This window comes from Gouania willdenowi, chromosome 18 (assembly GCF_900634775.1).
Source record: "Gouania willdenowi chromosome 18, fGouWil2.1, whole genome shotgun sequence".
Classification (NCBI taxonomy): domain Eukaryota; kingdom Metazoa; phylum Chordata; class Actinopteri; order Blenniiformes; family Gobiesocidae; genus Gouania; species Gouania willdenowi.
The window spans coordinates 25,663,591-25,680,619 of record NC_041061.1 but is presented as its reverse complement, the minus strand read 5'-3'; the positions used below and the strand labels follow the sequence as shown (position 1 = coordinate 25,680,619).

At 39.2% G+C, this 17,029-nt stretch overlaps 1 protein-coding gene across 1 annotated transcript in view; it reads left to right on the top strand.

Annotated features, from left to right (window-relative positions):
* Window positions 1–17,029, top strand: part of acox3 (acyl-CoA oxidase 3, pristanoyl) — a 44,741-nt gene that overhangs the window by 7,160 nt on the left and 20,552 nt on the right. The window contains exons 4-10 of the mRNA XM_028474036.1: window positions 1,711–1,846; window positions 2,886–2,960; window positions 3,065–3,154; window positions 3,277–3,420; window positions 3,679–3,767; window positions 9,658–9,754; window positions 12,991–13,173. Coding sequence (XP_028329837.1) covers window positions 1,711–1,846; window positions 2,886–2,960; window positions 3,065–3,154; window positions 3,277–3,420; window positions 3,679–3,767; window positions 9,658–9,754; window positions 12,991–13,173 — 814 coding nt within the window. The remainder of the gene's footprint in view (window positions 1–1,710; window positions 1,847–2,885; window positions 2,961–3,064; window positions 3,155–3,276; window positions 3,421–3,678; window positions 3,768–9,657; window positions 9,755–12,990; window positions 13,174–17,029) is intronic.

Here is a 17,029-nt window from a genome sequence, read left to right as displayed (position 1 = left end):
ATATTTTCTATGCTTGATGATGACTGTCTTCACTGTGTTCCATGTTATATTTAATTCCTTGGAAATTCTTTTGTACCCTTCACCTGACTGATATCTGTGAACAATGAGATCCATCTGATGCTTTGGAAGCTCTCTGCGGACCATGGCTTGTGCTGGAAGATGTGGCTACAAAAATGTCAGGCAAAGCTACGAGAATAACTGAACTTTATTTGGGGTTAATAAGAGGGACTTTAAATGGTGACAGGTATGTGCTGACTCCAATTTAACGAGTTTGAATGTGATTGGTTAAATCCAAACACAGCCCCGTCCCCAGTTATAAGAGGGTGTGCACACTTTTGCAACCTCATTCTCTCAGTTTTTTATTTTTATTTCACCTTCCTGAAATGTTTCAGTTTGTTTTTCAATTGCATTGTGCAGGTTATAGGTCACATTCAAGGTGGAAAAAGTTGTGAAAAAACCTGGCTTTTGAACAGGGGTGTGTAGACTTTTTATATCCACTGTATGTGCATTTCACTAAGAAGAATATTTGGCTACATTGTTTAGTGTTATTTTCTGATTTAACCTTTCTTCAACCTGATTATTAACTCTTATTTACAACTGTGGGCTGAAAAAGGAAAGAGCTTTTTAAGAGAAGGGAGAAGGGGCTAAATAAGATTAAAATTACACAAACAAGACATAGTAGTTTCCATCAAGAAACAACTGCTTTTAATCATTTTATTACCAATATCATAATATTAAACAAGCTTTTAAGAAGTGTCTTGCATAAAGAAGTAGATTCTGTTTGTCTGCAACTGCTCTGAGCGTCCCTCTGCAGCCGCTCCCGTTCTTCTTTTCTCGCTCTTACTTTTGCGTATTGTCTCCTCTTTCTTTCTCAATTTTAAACCCACTCTGTGTACCCACGGCAAGTTCACACGGGGCGCAACAAAACACTTCAAAATCGCAGCATACAGGGACAGAGTCCACACACATCTGACATATGTACATATGCACAGGCAGAGCATCTCCTTTCTGGCTGGACAGATGACAGTTTATTTCGCTTGTAACGTGATCAGCCCGTGGCTTTTCTTCGTACATAGGATGAAAATAGTTCGGCTTCAGTTTTGTGTCGTTCTCTACCTATAAATGTATGTAATGTATTTCTAATAAATAGTTGCGCAACTATTGATGATACCCACTAAAGTAGCGCCACAGCTCTCTTGTACAAAAATAAAAACACACTGCTTTTTCATCAGGAAGGCAGTCTATGTGGACGCACACACACTTTAACTAACAGTTGCTTTATCTGTACAGGTGTAAACGTAATCTTTCACCTTTGTAGTATGCTGGACTTATTCCAAATTCAGAAGCACATCGGAGGTAAAGCTCTTAATGGATGGTAGAATACATGAAAGGCCAGATTGGACTGGGATTGCCCACATTTCAGGGCTGCTTCGCCCAGAGCGCATATCTGGGATGAAGGCCCACAGTGACAGATTTAAGTGGAGAGGGAGCATCCCACTTTCGCTTAGAGAGAATATGGCCCTAAGTGTGTCATAGCTAACTCAGACAAAAAATTATATTTATTAGAGGCAAAAGCAATAAACAGATTGCTCGTGTTATTTTGCGTGTTTGACACACACATTGGTCTGATGATGAAGTTTGCTGACGTTTTTACGCATCACTCACAGTTAGTAAATCCAACCCTAAATCTGAATATGTGAAACTCCACAGAATGAAGCAACTTTTTCGCTACAACTTCTTAACAAAAGAGGAAGCAATGGCAAACCCTTGGAAATCTGTGGGCCTCCAAGACTGCCTGGGCATGTATGACTGGGCCTTGGTGGCAAAGCACTCTCTTAACGTTGGGGTGAGTTCATGTTGACCAGAATTTTCTTCTTTTTATTCATCACAATTTCATTACCTCCTCCAAGGTAGTAATATTTACACCGACATTTAGATGGATCATCGGTACAATTTACAGGTGAAATCGAGATGCATTGGTCACCGCGTGCCTGCATCCAGGGTTTTTCATTCTATCTTGTATTTCTGGGGCACATCTCATATCGATACGGCCACCGCTGCCCCCCCCCCCCCCCAAAATGTGCACTTTTTCTTGAATTTGCTGCTATAAGGAACACAAAAAATCTTCTGCTTTTAGTACCATACTGAATTTCAGCTACTTATTTACTATTTAAATGTTTGGGATCATTTATGAATTGCATCGTATTGCACGAAATCGCATTGTTTTGCATTGTGTAAAATTGAATCGCCATCAAATCAATATTAAATCGTATCGAATCGGGAACGGGTGAATTGTGTTGTCAGTCAATTCAATGAAATGCTAATGTATTGTAACACTGGTGGTGTATCAAATCCTTAGTGTCGAGATGATACAACAACTTTGTTCTCTGACACAGGCCAACATTGAATTTAACTAAGCAATTGACATTTAATGGATCAAAGTGGGGGGCGCACGGTGGCTTGGTGGTTAGCACAGCAAGAAGGTCCTGGGTTCAAGCCCTGGGGTGGACACTTGGGTCCTTTCTGTGTGGAGTTTGCATGTTCTCCCCGTGCTGCGTGGGTTTCCTCCGGGTACTCCGGCTTCCTCCCACAATCCAAAAAACATGACTGTGAGGTTGATTGGAGTCTCTAAATTGCCCATAGAAGTGAATGAGTGAGTGAGTGGTTGTCTGGCTGTGTTGCCCTGTGATGGACTGGTGCCCTGTCCAGGGTGTACCCCCGCCCAGCGCCCTATGAGAGCCGGAGATTGGCACCGGCAGACCTCCGCGACCCTGATAAACGGGAATAAGCGGGTATGAAGATGGATGGATGGATGGATCAAAGTGGTGGTTATTCTAAATGTCTGACTCCATGTAGGATAATCACTAATTAATGCTCTTTTTCAGATGTTTGGAGCAACTGTTGGCAGCTCGGGTTCCAAAAGACACCATCAGTTTGTGGAAAGCACAGACAACATGATGGTACAACACATGAACAATAGTTTTCTCTTTGGCTTGGTTTAAACCTTTCATTCGAAGCATGTGGGGATTCTTATCTCCTGTCCTTTTTTTAAATGTGTTTGTAGACCTATGGGTGCTTTGCTCTGACTGAGGTGAGCCATGGAAGCAACACTAGAGCCATGAGGACCACTGCCACCTATGACCCCAACACACAAGTCAGTGCTCACACATCAAGCTCACCTGGGCAGCATGAAAGTGTCCATCATAGTGGAAATACTTACCAAGTGGCAGGTTTTACAGTACAGGTTTCTATTCATCCTGTTGTTTGTTTTTGAAGGAGTTTGTCATAAACTCTCCAGACTTTGAGGCTGCCAAGTTTTGGGTGGGCAACCTGGGTAAAACAGCCACACACGCAGTGGTGTTTGCTCAGCTCTACACACCGGACCAGCAGTGCCACGGCCTGCACTCCTTCATTGTCCCGGTAAGATGCTACAGCAGAACTTTAGTTATTGGTGTGATAGTGAAAAACCAGAATGTGGGCCATCAAACCTCTCAAACTGATGAGAGTGAAACATGTGGGGCAAAGTGCAGTTTTTCAACTGAGGGTCAGATTTACTAACATTTCTTGCGTGCATCAATACTCAAATATGTGCACGGGCAGGTTCAGACCTCACTCTTAGTTTTGATTTTACAAAGCCTGGATATGAGATCACATGACTTATTGACTTATTTCCCGCAGGTCAGAGATCCAAACACCCTGCTGGCTCTACCAGGGGTGCTGGTTGGAGATATGGGAAAGAAACTGGGGCAGAACGGTCTGGATAATGGGTGAGTGATAGCAGTGGCGGTTCTGACATGAATGTCTGTATGTATGGACTTTATCTTGTGTTATTGGAAAGTTTTCTGATGTTTTAGAGACTCCGACATGAATGCACGTATCACTCTATAGTTATTCTGAACAGCGGCTGCTGCCGTCAGCTCGTCCATTTTTTCCAATTACATTAAAATTACAATTATTTTTTATCCTCATAAAGTCCATGACAATTATGTTTTCCACAACTCAAGTTCATTTACAATTAATCACAATTACTGATCCTGAAATAAATAACGTAATAAAAGTTAACCTTCCTCTAGTGTTAGCTTTCTGTTAGCATCTCTAATGATAAGAGATCCCAAATCAGCTGTAAAATACACTAAAAACAAATATCTATGATCTAGTTTATTTCCTATTTAGTGATTATCTTGTTAGGCTTCCTAATCAATAAAAATATAGGTTTTAATATTTTTGGTGCGGGCGTCTGAGCCTTTTTTGTGTCAGTATACACCTCAATTTCAGTTGATTTAAAATGGTAAAATGTAGGAAAACTTGATCTGAAACATATTTTAATAATTATTAACTACATATGTGTAGAACTGTAACATGGTTCACCAGTTTTGCGATTTTTATAGAATTTTCATGGCAATTACAATTACATAGTGAATTATCTACTCAATTACAATGTAATTATGATTACAACAGCAACAGATTTTTAAAATTACAATTATAATTACGCCATAATTGTAATTAATCATCAATTACGTGACTACATTTAGAATTGACCCTAACCCTGTAGCAGAATGACAACCATCCAAACTGTAAAAATTAATTGCGTCTGTTTTCTTCACATTGGATAAACTTCTCTTAGGTTTACATGCAATATATCCTACCTGCTCACTCTCTCTCTGAAGCCGGTACATGCGGTGGACCCTGCACAGTCACAGGGATCCGTGAGGACGCAAAGCGGTCCGTTCCACCCATGTTTCTGCCTTTAGATTGTTGCTACTCCACATCGGCCTTGCTTTGCCATGTAATCGTTGTGCCTATCGTCGCAATGCGCTATGACACTTTCTCTACTCTCAGATCGTGAACGGGCCTAGACATTTGACAAGCAGCTTGAGCAGCCAATAGTAACGCCCCAAACAGCTCATGGATCACTCTGTTTGTAGAAAGATCCCTGATTGGCTGACATCCAGCGTCACATAGATACAGTAATTTAGCTCTATGAAAAAATAATGAACCATTTAAAGATAAATACATAGATATTAAATAGAAATAACAGAAACCAATCTGAGTCACAAATAGAAGTAAACATGCAAATGTGCCTTTTACAGCAAACTATAGAGCAAATGAAGCAGGGGATCACAACAAAATCCTGAGTATTTATTAGTTGTCATGTTTCATTTTGGACTCAGCAGCCAATAGGAAACCTTAGTCAGTGCACACTTTTACCAACTTATCATGATTTTTTGTGTTTGTGCTTATTTTCCCTACACTAGTATGTTAGTACACACTTTTACCATCACTAGTTCATTAGTGCTGCTGCTAATGGATTTACTAGTAGATATCTGACTACTAGTTTACTTGTAAACATGTTGGGTCCACCTTGTTTACTAGTACGGGCATTAAAAGGCTGAAACTAGTCAGTATGCTTACTAGTTGACTAGGTTAAGTTTTTGTCAGTGTTTTTCAGCCTCCAAGTAACATACAATTGTATTTCTAGTTAACTAGAGACCTTATAATGATTGACTAGTTAACATGTCAGAGTTTTTGCAGCTCACTAGTGAACTAGTTTGTGTTTTTGACATCCTTGATATCCAGGATACATCGGCTAATAATTACTCTCAGCTTTCCATTCACTGATGAAGGATGTTGACAACTTCATGCTCTGCAGCTTTGCACGTGCTGTCCTCTGATTGGTTATTGCCATAGACATTATATAAGTAGACGCCTCATGACGTGCTGGAACGCATCAAACGTCTCCGCCATATTGGACAGGTCTCCTCACTCTGACCTAGCACTAGAGAGCAACTATGGTGGTGTTTTGTGCAGCTTTTGGTTGCAATAACCGGCGCAGTAATGAAACCAGATCCCATGGAATTACCATTTATAATATTATGTCATCGTAACTAACGTTATTTACATGTATAAGAGCAGGAACTGGTACTATCTCTCATTGTTTTTTGCTGTTTTATTTTTCTTCACATTTTGAAGGTTTCTCAGTGATACAGGCTTGAGGAGGCAATGGGAAGTTGTTTTAAGATAGGAGGGGTTTTTTGCTGCTAATTCATCAGTGCTCTGTAGTGAACACTTCAAACCTGATCATTTTGACAGGACGGGTCAAATTGTCAGGCTTAGAGATGGTGCGACCCCATCTGTCTTCAACTTCCCATGTTATTCCAAAGAGTAGGTGTATTTTTACTCTACATGAAAACAGAGCTATCTATGATTCATATGTAAAACAAAAGTTAACATTACACACATTTTTTTAAGTTAGTTCTTTCTGCATGTTTAGGAATTAGGTTTTTAATAGGAATCAAATGAACAACAACAAAATCTATTGTGAATTTTCACATTTCATTTTTAAAATAAATAACATAACAATGCACATCACATCACATTCAGTCATTCACTGATTTATCATTATTTATTTAGTGATTTATTATTATTTATACTGAAATAAATAAAATAAAATATATTTAAACAAGATGTACAAAAAGACAAATTTGTACATAACTTTTTGAAGTTAGTCACTGAAACTTTTAATGTTCATCAAGCTAGTGCATTGGAGTGTCTAGTTTTTTGTGTAGGAACAGAAGCTGGTCAACAGTTTAGGCTGCTCCAAAAGAGAAGTCACATGACATATTGTAGTGTGAAGATCGGCCTCATTTTTTTGTCTGAGCCACAGTTAAATTATATCTTTTTCCCACTCATACTTGTTTGCGCAAGGTAAATCCCAGCTGCTGAAACTGTTCTTCGTGCTGCAAGTCTTCTTTGTGTTTGCACTCACTTGTTGGTGCATTATTGCCACCCAGTGGTCACACACGAAAATGTGAAAAATACAATTAAAAAAAAAAAAACGATACTGGGAAGCAGAATCAATTATTAAATTCATGCATGCGCACGCATACCTGCTCTAGCTAGTGGCTAAGCCTAAGCGTGAGTGAATATTGTGGAAGTGATAGACATTCCATAATGCTGCTTTTATGTTAAAGCAGCATTTTTGCTAGATCGGTCGGTTGTGTTTATTCCACTCTGACTCTTGTGTTCTCTCTATAAGGTGCTGGGGGTCGTGGTCCCAGCCGCGGCACCGCTAAGTACACGTAACATCGGTGACTAGAGCTGATCCGTTAGTACAGAGGGAGGCAACTTCTATCACAGCGAGGCCACAAAAATGTTTTTGTTTGATCGGAGGGCCAGGACCAACATTCAGCATCTATCTATAGAAGCAAGAAGTGTGCATGCGCGTGTGGAGCGAATATCTCCCCGGCGCGGCGTCTGTTCGACCTGAAACTTTGTCAACGGCTTCCAAATACCACAATGCATTCGTTATTTTGGAGTAATTTGGTGTTGCAAAACGTTCATTTTAATTTTACTTCCGGTTCCGGGTCATCCAGTTCAGACGTCACTGTGTCGCAGTTTGTTTGGGTTTAAAAAAAGGTCAATATTCAAAAATGAATATTAAAAACGTTTTTGTACTGCAAAAAGTTATTTAAGTTAATATTTGATAGTTATTTAAACTTCCTTTAAATCACGGGTCACGGACTCCACTTTCTTCTCCGTCTCCATGACTGTGCTCACAGGAGCTCTCTGAATATATCATTTGAAATGCGCTGTGTCTCATGCATTTCAACACCCTGTGACAACGTATGTGCATGCGCGCTGCTGACGGCAACCAGGAGGACAGATAGCAAGACACACGTACACACACATCTCAAAACAGGCCCTAACCACACATAATGTATTTATAATAAAATGTATTAAATGAGTAAAATAAAACAAAAAGTAAATAATATTTATACAAAAAGTACACAAAATGACAACAGAAATGCACAAAAATATAAAAAAGGCTCCAAAAACACACAAAATGACAAAAAAAACATAAGTTAAAGAAAAATACACCAAACTAACACAAAAATATGAAAATGACTGCCAGCCATCCACTAGTGCAGCTGAGAACAATCCAAAAACAGTGGAGAAAGAAAGGTTGGCTCGTAAAAAATATATGAATCAACAAAGAAAGGTAGCTCTTGAGAGGCTTGCGTGCGCGCGCTCCTGATAAACCCAACACGGTGATTTGACAACTTTATGCCATTTATTGTTTCCTACAATTAAAAACTAGAAGAGATATCTTACCTTTTAAACCTTATACTTTTCATACACTCTTTCCACTGTAAACACATATGAGCCAGCACCGCTCCAAAAATCTCCATTTATTACCGGTGATTTTTATTTAAACAATCAGCAATCTTACTTTCAAGCATACGAAATAAAAACAAGTATTCTACAGATCTATGACTTCTGCTGTCACTCGCTCCCTCCACTCAGTCACCGTCTGCGTACGGTTTACAACGTGTCTGTCCTGATAAAGCTGTGGGAGCTTAACCTTTCCCCACATTGTTTGAAGCTTTGTTTTTGAACGTCCAGTTCACCATGATGTTCAGTGGCTGTTCCATATCATTCATTCCGCTGTAAGGGTGACTGTCAGTAATATTCTCCCTCCCGACACTCGCTTTCACTGGACATGTGTGCGACTGACTTAAAAATTCACGCATAAAGCACGCCGCCGCATTGCCCCTTCCCTCGACTTTAAATGAAAAAAATAGCATCCTGTACGCTGGAAAATACAGTAGTTAAAGTAGAAGACAATGAATCTTCCTGTGACTTACTTTCATTTGGCTTTACCTGAGAGGGATTTCACCATAGTGGAATTAAAATATCTAGGATAACTGGATGATGCCTGAATCAGCCATGCCCTCTCTTACTGTGCTTTGAACTCGGATCAGGCTGAAGAGCACCATGATACATTCTGCTGATAAGGAACAAGATGTTTTAAAGAAATTTACTTTCTTTAAAACATGTACACATCTTCAATTAATGACATAATGAATACCCTCCTGTGTTAATTAAACACTTTATAAATACTTGCACTGCCCTCCCCCTGCCACAAGTATTATGTATATACAGTATATATATATATATATATATATATACTGTATATATATTAGAAAAAATATATTTTTTTTCATGTCAGTGAAAAAATTAAGAGCCAAATGAATCTCTCTATAGTAATGTAGCTTATTACAAAATAAACATGAAACAGAATCCTCCTAATTTTGAAGCTCGCTATAAAGTATCTTTGAGTTCTATAACATTATATCTACATACAGTAGATATATGGTTTTATAAAAACAACTGTAAGTCACTCTGTGAGATCAGTTGAAATGCCACTGAATGAGAAGCAGGACTAGCCTTTACGGAAGGCGTGGCACCTTTTCTTTTGCAAGCATTCTCCTGACCAGGGTAGCAGCACAGAATAAATCTTCATGGCAACGATGTTTTTTTTCTGTAGTAAAACGTTGGTTCTAATTATATCCTGGATAAGCGGCATAAGCTTATACACGTGTATAAGATACACGTGTATAAAATACACAGGCTTTCACCCGTTATCTAGGTGAAAGCCTAGATAACAAGGCTTGTTATTTAGGTTTGGTGAAATAGCCCTCGGACTGTTAGAGAATATTGTTGTGTTTAGGAAATCATAATTGTTTTCTTTCATCTGGTGAACGCTGAATTTACGATCTCTTCAGCTGATGTACTGTGTGATAAAAAGTCTCAAGCAGGACAGATCCTCCAAAGATGATTAATGCCTAATTTGTGTCAAATTTCCGTTTGTAACAGGTTTGCAATGTTCCACAATGTGAGGATCCCTCGGGAGAACCTGCTAAATAAGACGGGAGATGTAACTGCTGACGGTCGCTACGTGACTCCATATAAAGTCAGTGTTTTTTTTTCCCATTGAGGACATAAAATGTTTTACTTTCATCACAATGAGCCTCATTGAGCACAGCAGCAGGTCTGCTCTGTTTCTTACTGGAGCATTTCACTGGCCAGTGAGATTACTAGTGTGGAATTATTCTACAATATTTACTTATCATGACAGTAAAATAGACCATCCTAAGTCAATCTACTGCAGTAAATTCCTATTTCTTATCTTTATCTTTCTTTATCCTCTGTCCTTTATTTATCCCTTATCCTTATATTTATCACTGTTATTTTTTTTGCTGCTGGCTTGTGTTTTTTTTTTCTTCCGCGCACCAACTACCAAGTCAAATTCCATGTTTTTTTTTTTTGTTTTTTTTAAACTGTACTCGACAAAATAAACCTTTCTGATTCTCAACCAGTAGAAAATGCTGTGAACACCTGATTATGCATGAAAAAAAAAAAAATACCGTCATATACCGTGAAACCGTTAGAATTTAGAAAATTACTGTGATAGACATTTTTGTCTATCCGCCCAGCCCTACTGTGTGATTAAGTTTTTTGTAATGTTGTGCTGATACCGTTACTAGTATCAGGAGGGGTCCCGAAACGGCACTAAAAGGCTGGATCAGTATCGTCAAGTACTATTAACACGTCGACACCATTTACAACATCAAACTCTTTAAACTACTGTCAATATCCAGTCCCCAGAATGGAAGAAGAAGCCGCCGAACACCAACAAAGAAGAACCCACCATAATTGGAAGAAAAACATGTTTTTTTTCTTTAAACACTGCGGAATCGGGATGTATCGGCATCGGGAGAAAAAAGGGCAACACTAGTTTTTTGTGGACTAACTTCAGCACCTGCAGTTCAATCGCCTCAATACTAGTTACATTGTACTGTTTAAGGAGTAACTAAACCCCTACTATCTGCTGACCTCCCACTAGGGTGGAAATTGAAAAAATGCCTTGATTATGAGCGTTACTCCTGACGCAGTAAGACACGCCCACTCAGGCAGTTGGTCAGTGCTGAAGTGACAGACCGCTACCTGCTCAACTACTGCCCACAATCATAAACACAGCCCCACAGATGCTATATTACTAACAAACAGTCCCTGCTATACTCCCACCATGAGCCTCAGAACATCACCTCACACACACATAAAGACACACACAGCAATGAGAAGTAAATGCACATTCGCGCACCCGCGGAGACAGACTTGGTTACACACACTATGGGGTGGACTCACTAAGGGTTTAGTGGTATTACAATGTGTGCAAACATTGCTCCACGTGCTAAAAAGCCATACAAACCCTGGGCAATCAGGAGTGCGCTGCTACTGCACGTCGCAATGAACCCTCAATCCATTTAGCGCGTTTCCCTCTAATGAATATGTATAGTAGGCGGAGCTCACAAGGGGAGCAAAAAATGGGAGGACATGCAAATAAATTAATGCAGTGGGCGCAAAGCAATTCATCAAATCTGGAACTGTTTGCACTGATTGTTTTAGCACCGGAAAAAACTACCACTGACAAGCAGGTGCAAACATACACGCAGAGGTCCGCTGCAGTAAATGTTGACACAAAACACATCAAAGGTGGGGAAAAAAGGCTCCAGTTAACCTTTCTAGTATGAGAAAATAATTAAAATAAAACAATAGACAATATTAACAGCCACTGAATGAGAAAATAAAGTGTGTGTGTGTGTGAGAGAGAAAAAGCTTCACACCTGCTGTGGTGCGTTTAGAGTCTGGTGAGGCTGTGGTGGGGAGAGGATGCTGCTGTGCGCTGAGCTCTGTCGCTATGGACGCACCACTCCAGTGATGATTTGACCATCAAACTCTTGTGTCGCGTTGATGGAAGGAGCATCAGACCAGAATCAGCTGATCAGATGCGTAATATACGCAGTGATGGCACAATATACACATATGAGAGTGTGGTGACACAGCGCCACTCAGGAGGCCAAACCTGATGGATGATGGTCGCAGTAGATCATCTCAAAATGATGCTGATCGACTGATTGACAGACTGTGTTGCTGAACCCTCTGATTAGACCAGAATCTGCTTTTTATAGAAGCACAAAGGCAAAAACATCACCGCTGCAGCGGGCTGCTTCAGACAGAGCATTAGACTTCCTCATTGAGGCTGTCAATCAGTGCTCACTAAGGGCTGTGATTGGAGGAAATCCTTCTCCCTCCTCTCAGGTTTTATAGGAGGGGCGGACCCACAGTAAAAGTTGATAACGCAGGGTAATCCCAAGAATCTATCTCAGCCAATTGCAAAATTAAATTGTAATAGCCGGCTTTCAAACCTTAGAGGTCAGAAAGTCTGACATTTTACAACTAAATATGCTGAAATAAAATACCCAACAACACTACTTAATACCCAAATACATATGTATTTACCAGAAAAAAGGTGTGTTTGGGGTTTAGTGACTCTTTAAGCAGTAAGTAGAAGTACAGACAGGTTAGCAAGCTAACAAAGCTTCACATTAACTTATCTTTGTCTGTTTCGGCAAATTTACCTGTAGAGGTTTCTGCAGATTGGACATCAAATCCCTGGATGACGACAACAATTTAACAGCATGCAGACATCATTCACAATTTACTGTGATATTCTTCCTTTTTCGGATTTAAATGAAAAATGACACTGGAGTATCCATGCAGTGAAAACTCTGTGTTCATGCTGATACACACAAAGCCAGGCAGGCAGCGCTGGGGCTTGTTTTATTTGTTGATTTTTTTTGTGGTGAACTGCCTTGAAGTGTTGCAATGCGTGTGTGCGTATTGCGTGTCTGCTGCATGGATGTATATTCCGCTTGCTTTTTTTTGTATTTTTGTTGTTGTTTTGTGTTTTTGTTGTCATTTGCATATTTTTATGTCATCCTGTCTGTTTTTGTTGTTTTGGGTGCTATGAGTCATTTTGTGGTTTCTGGAATCATTTTGGTCATTGTCTTTTTTTTCTATATTTTTTTTCTAGTCATTTTGTGTATTTATTCTGTGTTTTATGTATTCTGTGTTTTTTTTTTGTGTGGATATTTTTTCTGTTTTTGGGGTCACATTTTACGTTTACTTTGGCGGCCATACAAAGCTAGATCAAGGACTGCATGTTGCCCCCTGGCTGCCAGCAGTCCATGTATGCTCTAATCCAATTTAGGGGTTCAAATAAAGCTGTCCACATGTTACTGGTGTCCTATTGACCTTTACTCTGACTTCTCCCAATTTTGCTCTCCATCTTCCTTTTATTTCCAGGACCCGAACAAGCGTTTTGGGGCATCTCTGGGGGCTCTGTCAGGGGGCAGGGTTTACATCAGCAGGATGGCTCTGATCAACCTGAAGCTGGCTCTGACTGTGGCCATACGCTTCTCGGCCACCAGGAAGCAGTTTGGACCCAAAGACACTGAGGAAATCCCTGTGTTGGAGTACCAGTTGCAGGTACAGCTTTACTTTATCCCAGTGTTAATTGAACAGCAAGTTCACATTTAGCCTTAGCTTTAGTCTTTTAACAAATGTAATTTATTGTTTATTTAGTAATCTTTTAAGATGAGTCTTCATTTTCAGTTTACCTTGGTTTTAAAAGAGGAAACCCTTTTGTGCTTAAACGCACATGTTTGTATTTAATGTCTAAGCCTCACATCAAAAGTTATGTATGTAACTACGGTTCTATGAATCCCATATGACCACTAGAGGTGGCGTTTTAACACTGGATATCTACGCCTTACGTTCACACTGGTCGAGCACCTATATCAACAAAGTGACCTGTGACACCCCCGGAGTCTATAAGTTCCAGTGTCACTGGTAGATCTTTTCCTCAGGAATCTTCTTGTGAAACCACAATGATTTCAAGTGACTGAATGCTCTGGCCAGGGGTGGAAATAATGAATGACAAATACTCAAGTTACTGTAATTAAGTAGATTTTTGGGGTACTTTTATGAGTACTTTTTTCAAGTGTGTAATTTTACTATACTTGAGTACAATTGACACCATGTACTCTACTTCGCTACTTTTAAAATCAGAAGTTGCTAATAAGTACGCCCACAGATTTAATTCATATTCAAATCTTTTCTGAAATGTATATATGTTTGGCACCTCCCGGCCACCATACAGGCCGTCCGATCGCGACCGCGCCATTGAATCTCGACGTAACGAAAAGACAACTCCACTACAGCAGCAGGTACAAGTTTCTGGCGGTAGCGTATCTACACAGCGGAGTAGGACGGAAGATTTGGAGACAATGAAGCCAAAATGGAGACAGAAGACAACACTTTCAACACTGAAAAGGAGGAAGAACAGACGGAGGAGTGCTGTTACCATGAACAATTCATTTGAATCAGAGGGAAAAAAGAGATAGCGTCCAGATGCAGTGCAAACTTTGTTGGCTGGGCTATGGATACGCATCCATAGCCCGGGCAACAAAGTTGGCTACTATGGATACTCTATGCATACGCAGCACCCCTCATTGGCCAGTTTAGGTCACGTGATAGGTGCACCACGTGATCTAAAGTTCGTCAGTTGTATTTTAGCTCATCTTTATTTTTAGCTACCCAGCTAACCCTTTTGTTTTAGCCCTAACCCTATTCTTAACCCTATCCCAGGAAATACCCTAAAATGTTTATTTTTTCGTATATGTATTTTTAAAGGTGGAATTTGCCATGTTAAATATGTTAAAATGAAAAAACATATGTGTCAAAAAGTGGGATTTGAACCCACACAGTAGAAGGAAGAATACCTGAGTCAGGCGCCTTAGACCACTCAGTCATCCTGACAACACCAGCACATTACGCTTATGTAGAAAAGGTCCGAAAAAGGTCCAGTAACGTCATCGGTCGTACCCATAGTCCCGTACCCAAGTATCTCTAGACACACTCAACTTTGTTTGACCCCTACGGTGATATCATCTTACAAGACTTCAAAACAAACATTGCGGTAAGAGGTTTTACAGTTTACTTGTATGATATTGCTTTTTTATTTTTCACCTGAGTTAAGGTTATTAGTTTGGGTAAGATATGTCTGCAAAGATATTGTCACTGCCATGGTATTGTCATGCCTGATATTAAAATAATACGGAGCTAGCTAACGTGTGCGTGTGTGCATGCATGATTGAGCTACAATTCTTAGAAATTTAACATTTTACCTTAATATTTGGACATCCACCGTCATTGCAATAAATTAAATCTGCATTGAGCAGGCCTAGATTTTGTGCTAGAGCAGAGGTCTGCAAACTGCGGCTCTGGAGCCTCATGTGGCTCTTTGACTCTTTTGCGATGGCTTCCTATAGCTTTAAAAAAATATTAAAACTATGAATTGTTATTTCTTGCTGAGGGTATTAATGACACCAAATAAAATCATGATATAACAATTTGTCAACCTAAAAATAAATTGCATTGTTGAGATAACTCTGCCACCTCCCCGCTTCACCCCCTAAAACATCTACAGACCATCAACTTTCCTTACACTTGTGGCTATCCTAAGTTTCAAATCTCTGGTAAGATAACTAAACTAACAAAAAGATTATTCTGGAAGAAAATAGAGATTTTATTTGTGTGCGAAAGATATTTAATTAACTGCCAATGTGCCGGCTTAATATGCATGACTGATATGTTGCAAGAAATTAGCAATTAGTACATGTTGACCAACATGATCATGTGTTATCTAATTCAAGTTATTTTTTTGTAGCACTGAAAATATGTCAACTAAAAAAAAACATTGAGTATAGGTATTCTATAGTATAAGGTATTTTTTCCGGCTCCAGAAGGACTTTAATCCAGGTGGAATGAGGCACAATGGCTCCTTTGAGAATAAAGGTTGTAGACCCTGCACTCTAGACTGATATTGATCTATTACAGTGACATGGGTCTTAATCAATATTGCCTTATATGTTACCCGATGTAAGTTTTTTTTTTAACAGAACATAATATGGATTGTTTTTATTTGTTAGTTTGTGTATTTGATCCATTTTCTTAATTTTGTTTTGGTATATACAGTACATATATTGTGCTCACTTTATTTTTTTAGGACCAGACTGATACTTGATTTTTTAAGGCTGATACTGATAAAAGGGAGTTAAAATGTATACAGAAATAGATTTTTTGCAATGACCATTCAACATTGGTTTGCACTTGTGAATAAATACAGGAATACATCTGCAAAGTTTAACCAAATTTACCAATCTTTTATACTATGCTCAACAATCAAAGATTAGCTCAAATTGTTGATATTTTATACAGGTGAATTGAATGCCTACTATTGACACAGCAATAAAACATCTATTGGTGAAAAAGTAATTGATACTCTGAGTAGTTTTTGAGAAGCGTACTTTGTACTTTTACGTAAGTGTAGGAAACAAACCACATCAAGCGTAAAGCCTCCCCCTTTGCTAGCAAGAATTAACCAAGGAGCCTGTTTTTGTGTTATCACGAACTGTGTAAACACAACTGCCCCCGTAACTCTGAGATGCAGGACTAACCCCACTATGTGGTCTGTGAACTCAATACCGGAGCCGCTAAGACTGAACCAGCTATTTGAAGTACGTAGTATGAACCCTTCTTTTACGACTCCCCTTCCGGCCAAACAAAAGGACCAGAGAATCCAAGGACAGTTTTCCCCTATATTACCTCCCTGCGACATTTATGATCAAAAGAAGAACATCCCTCTTCTCCCCCTTTTTAAAACAGATACTGTGGGATGCTATAAGTTCAAAGAACGGTCCCAATGCCCTTTGACCCCCTGTGGTGAGATATCACAGGAAGACGCTTACCAGACCGTCACTGAGAGGTCTCCTAGTGAAGAAAGGAGAACAAAGAAATTGTATTATGTTTGAAAGTTACAAACGAAAACATTTTTGGAATGATTTCTACAGAAATTGAAATTGCAAATATTGTCTGTTCGATCACACTCGTTTCATGCAAGACAATAACCAACAGAATGCTATTTTAAAGTGTTTATCATTTAAAAGTGCTTAAAATTACCAGAAAAACATCACAAAAGTTAGTTTGAGGTATTTACTGCGACCGTATAGTTAAGAGGAGGCATAACATGATTTTTGACATTTATGTTATGAGTAATTACAGGTAAAATGCATTAATTAGTTCCTAAAGTGATTCGAGGCTATTTCCTAGTCGTGTTTGGTATCAAACCCTTTCGTAATTCATGATATTTCAGGATATGATGTTGAAAAGATGTTTTGAAATATGTGGAATTAATTATTAGGCATTCTTTTATGTTTAGAATCATCCCTTGTCGTCTGTCTCTGTCTTACACTTACACACACCCAAGACACACCCACAAGCT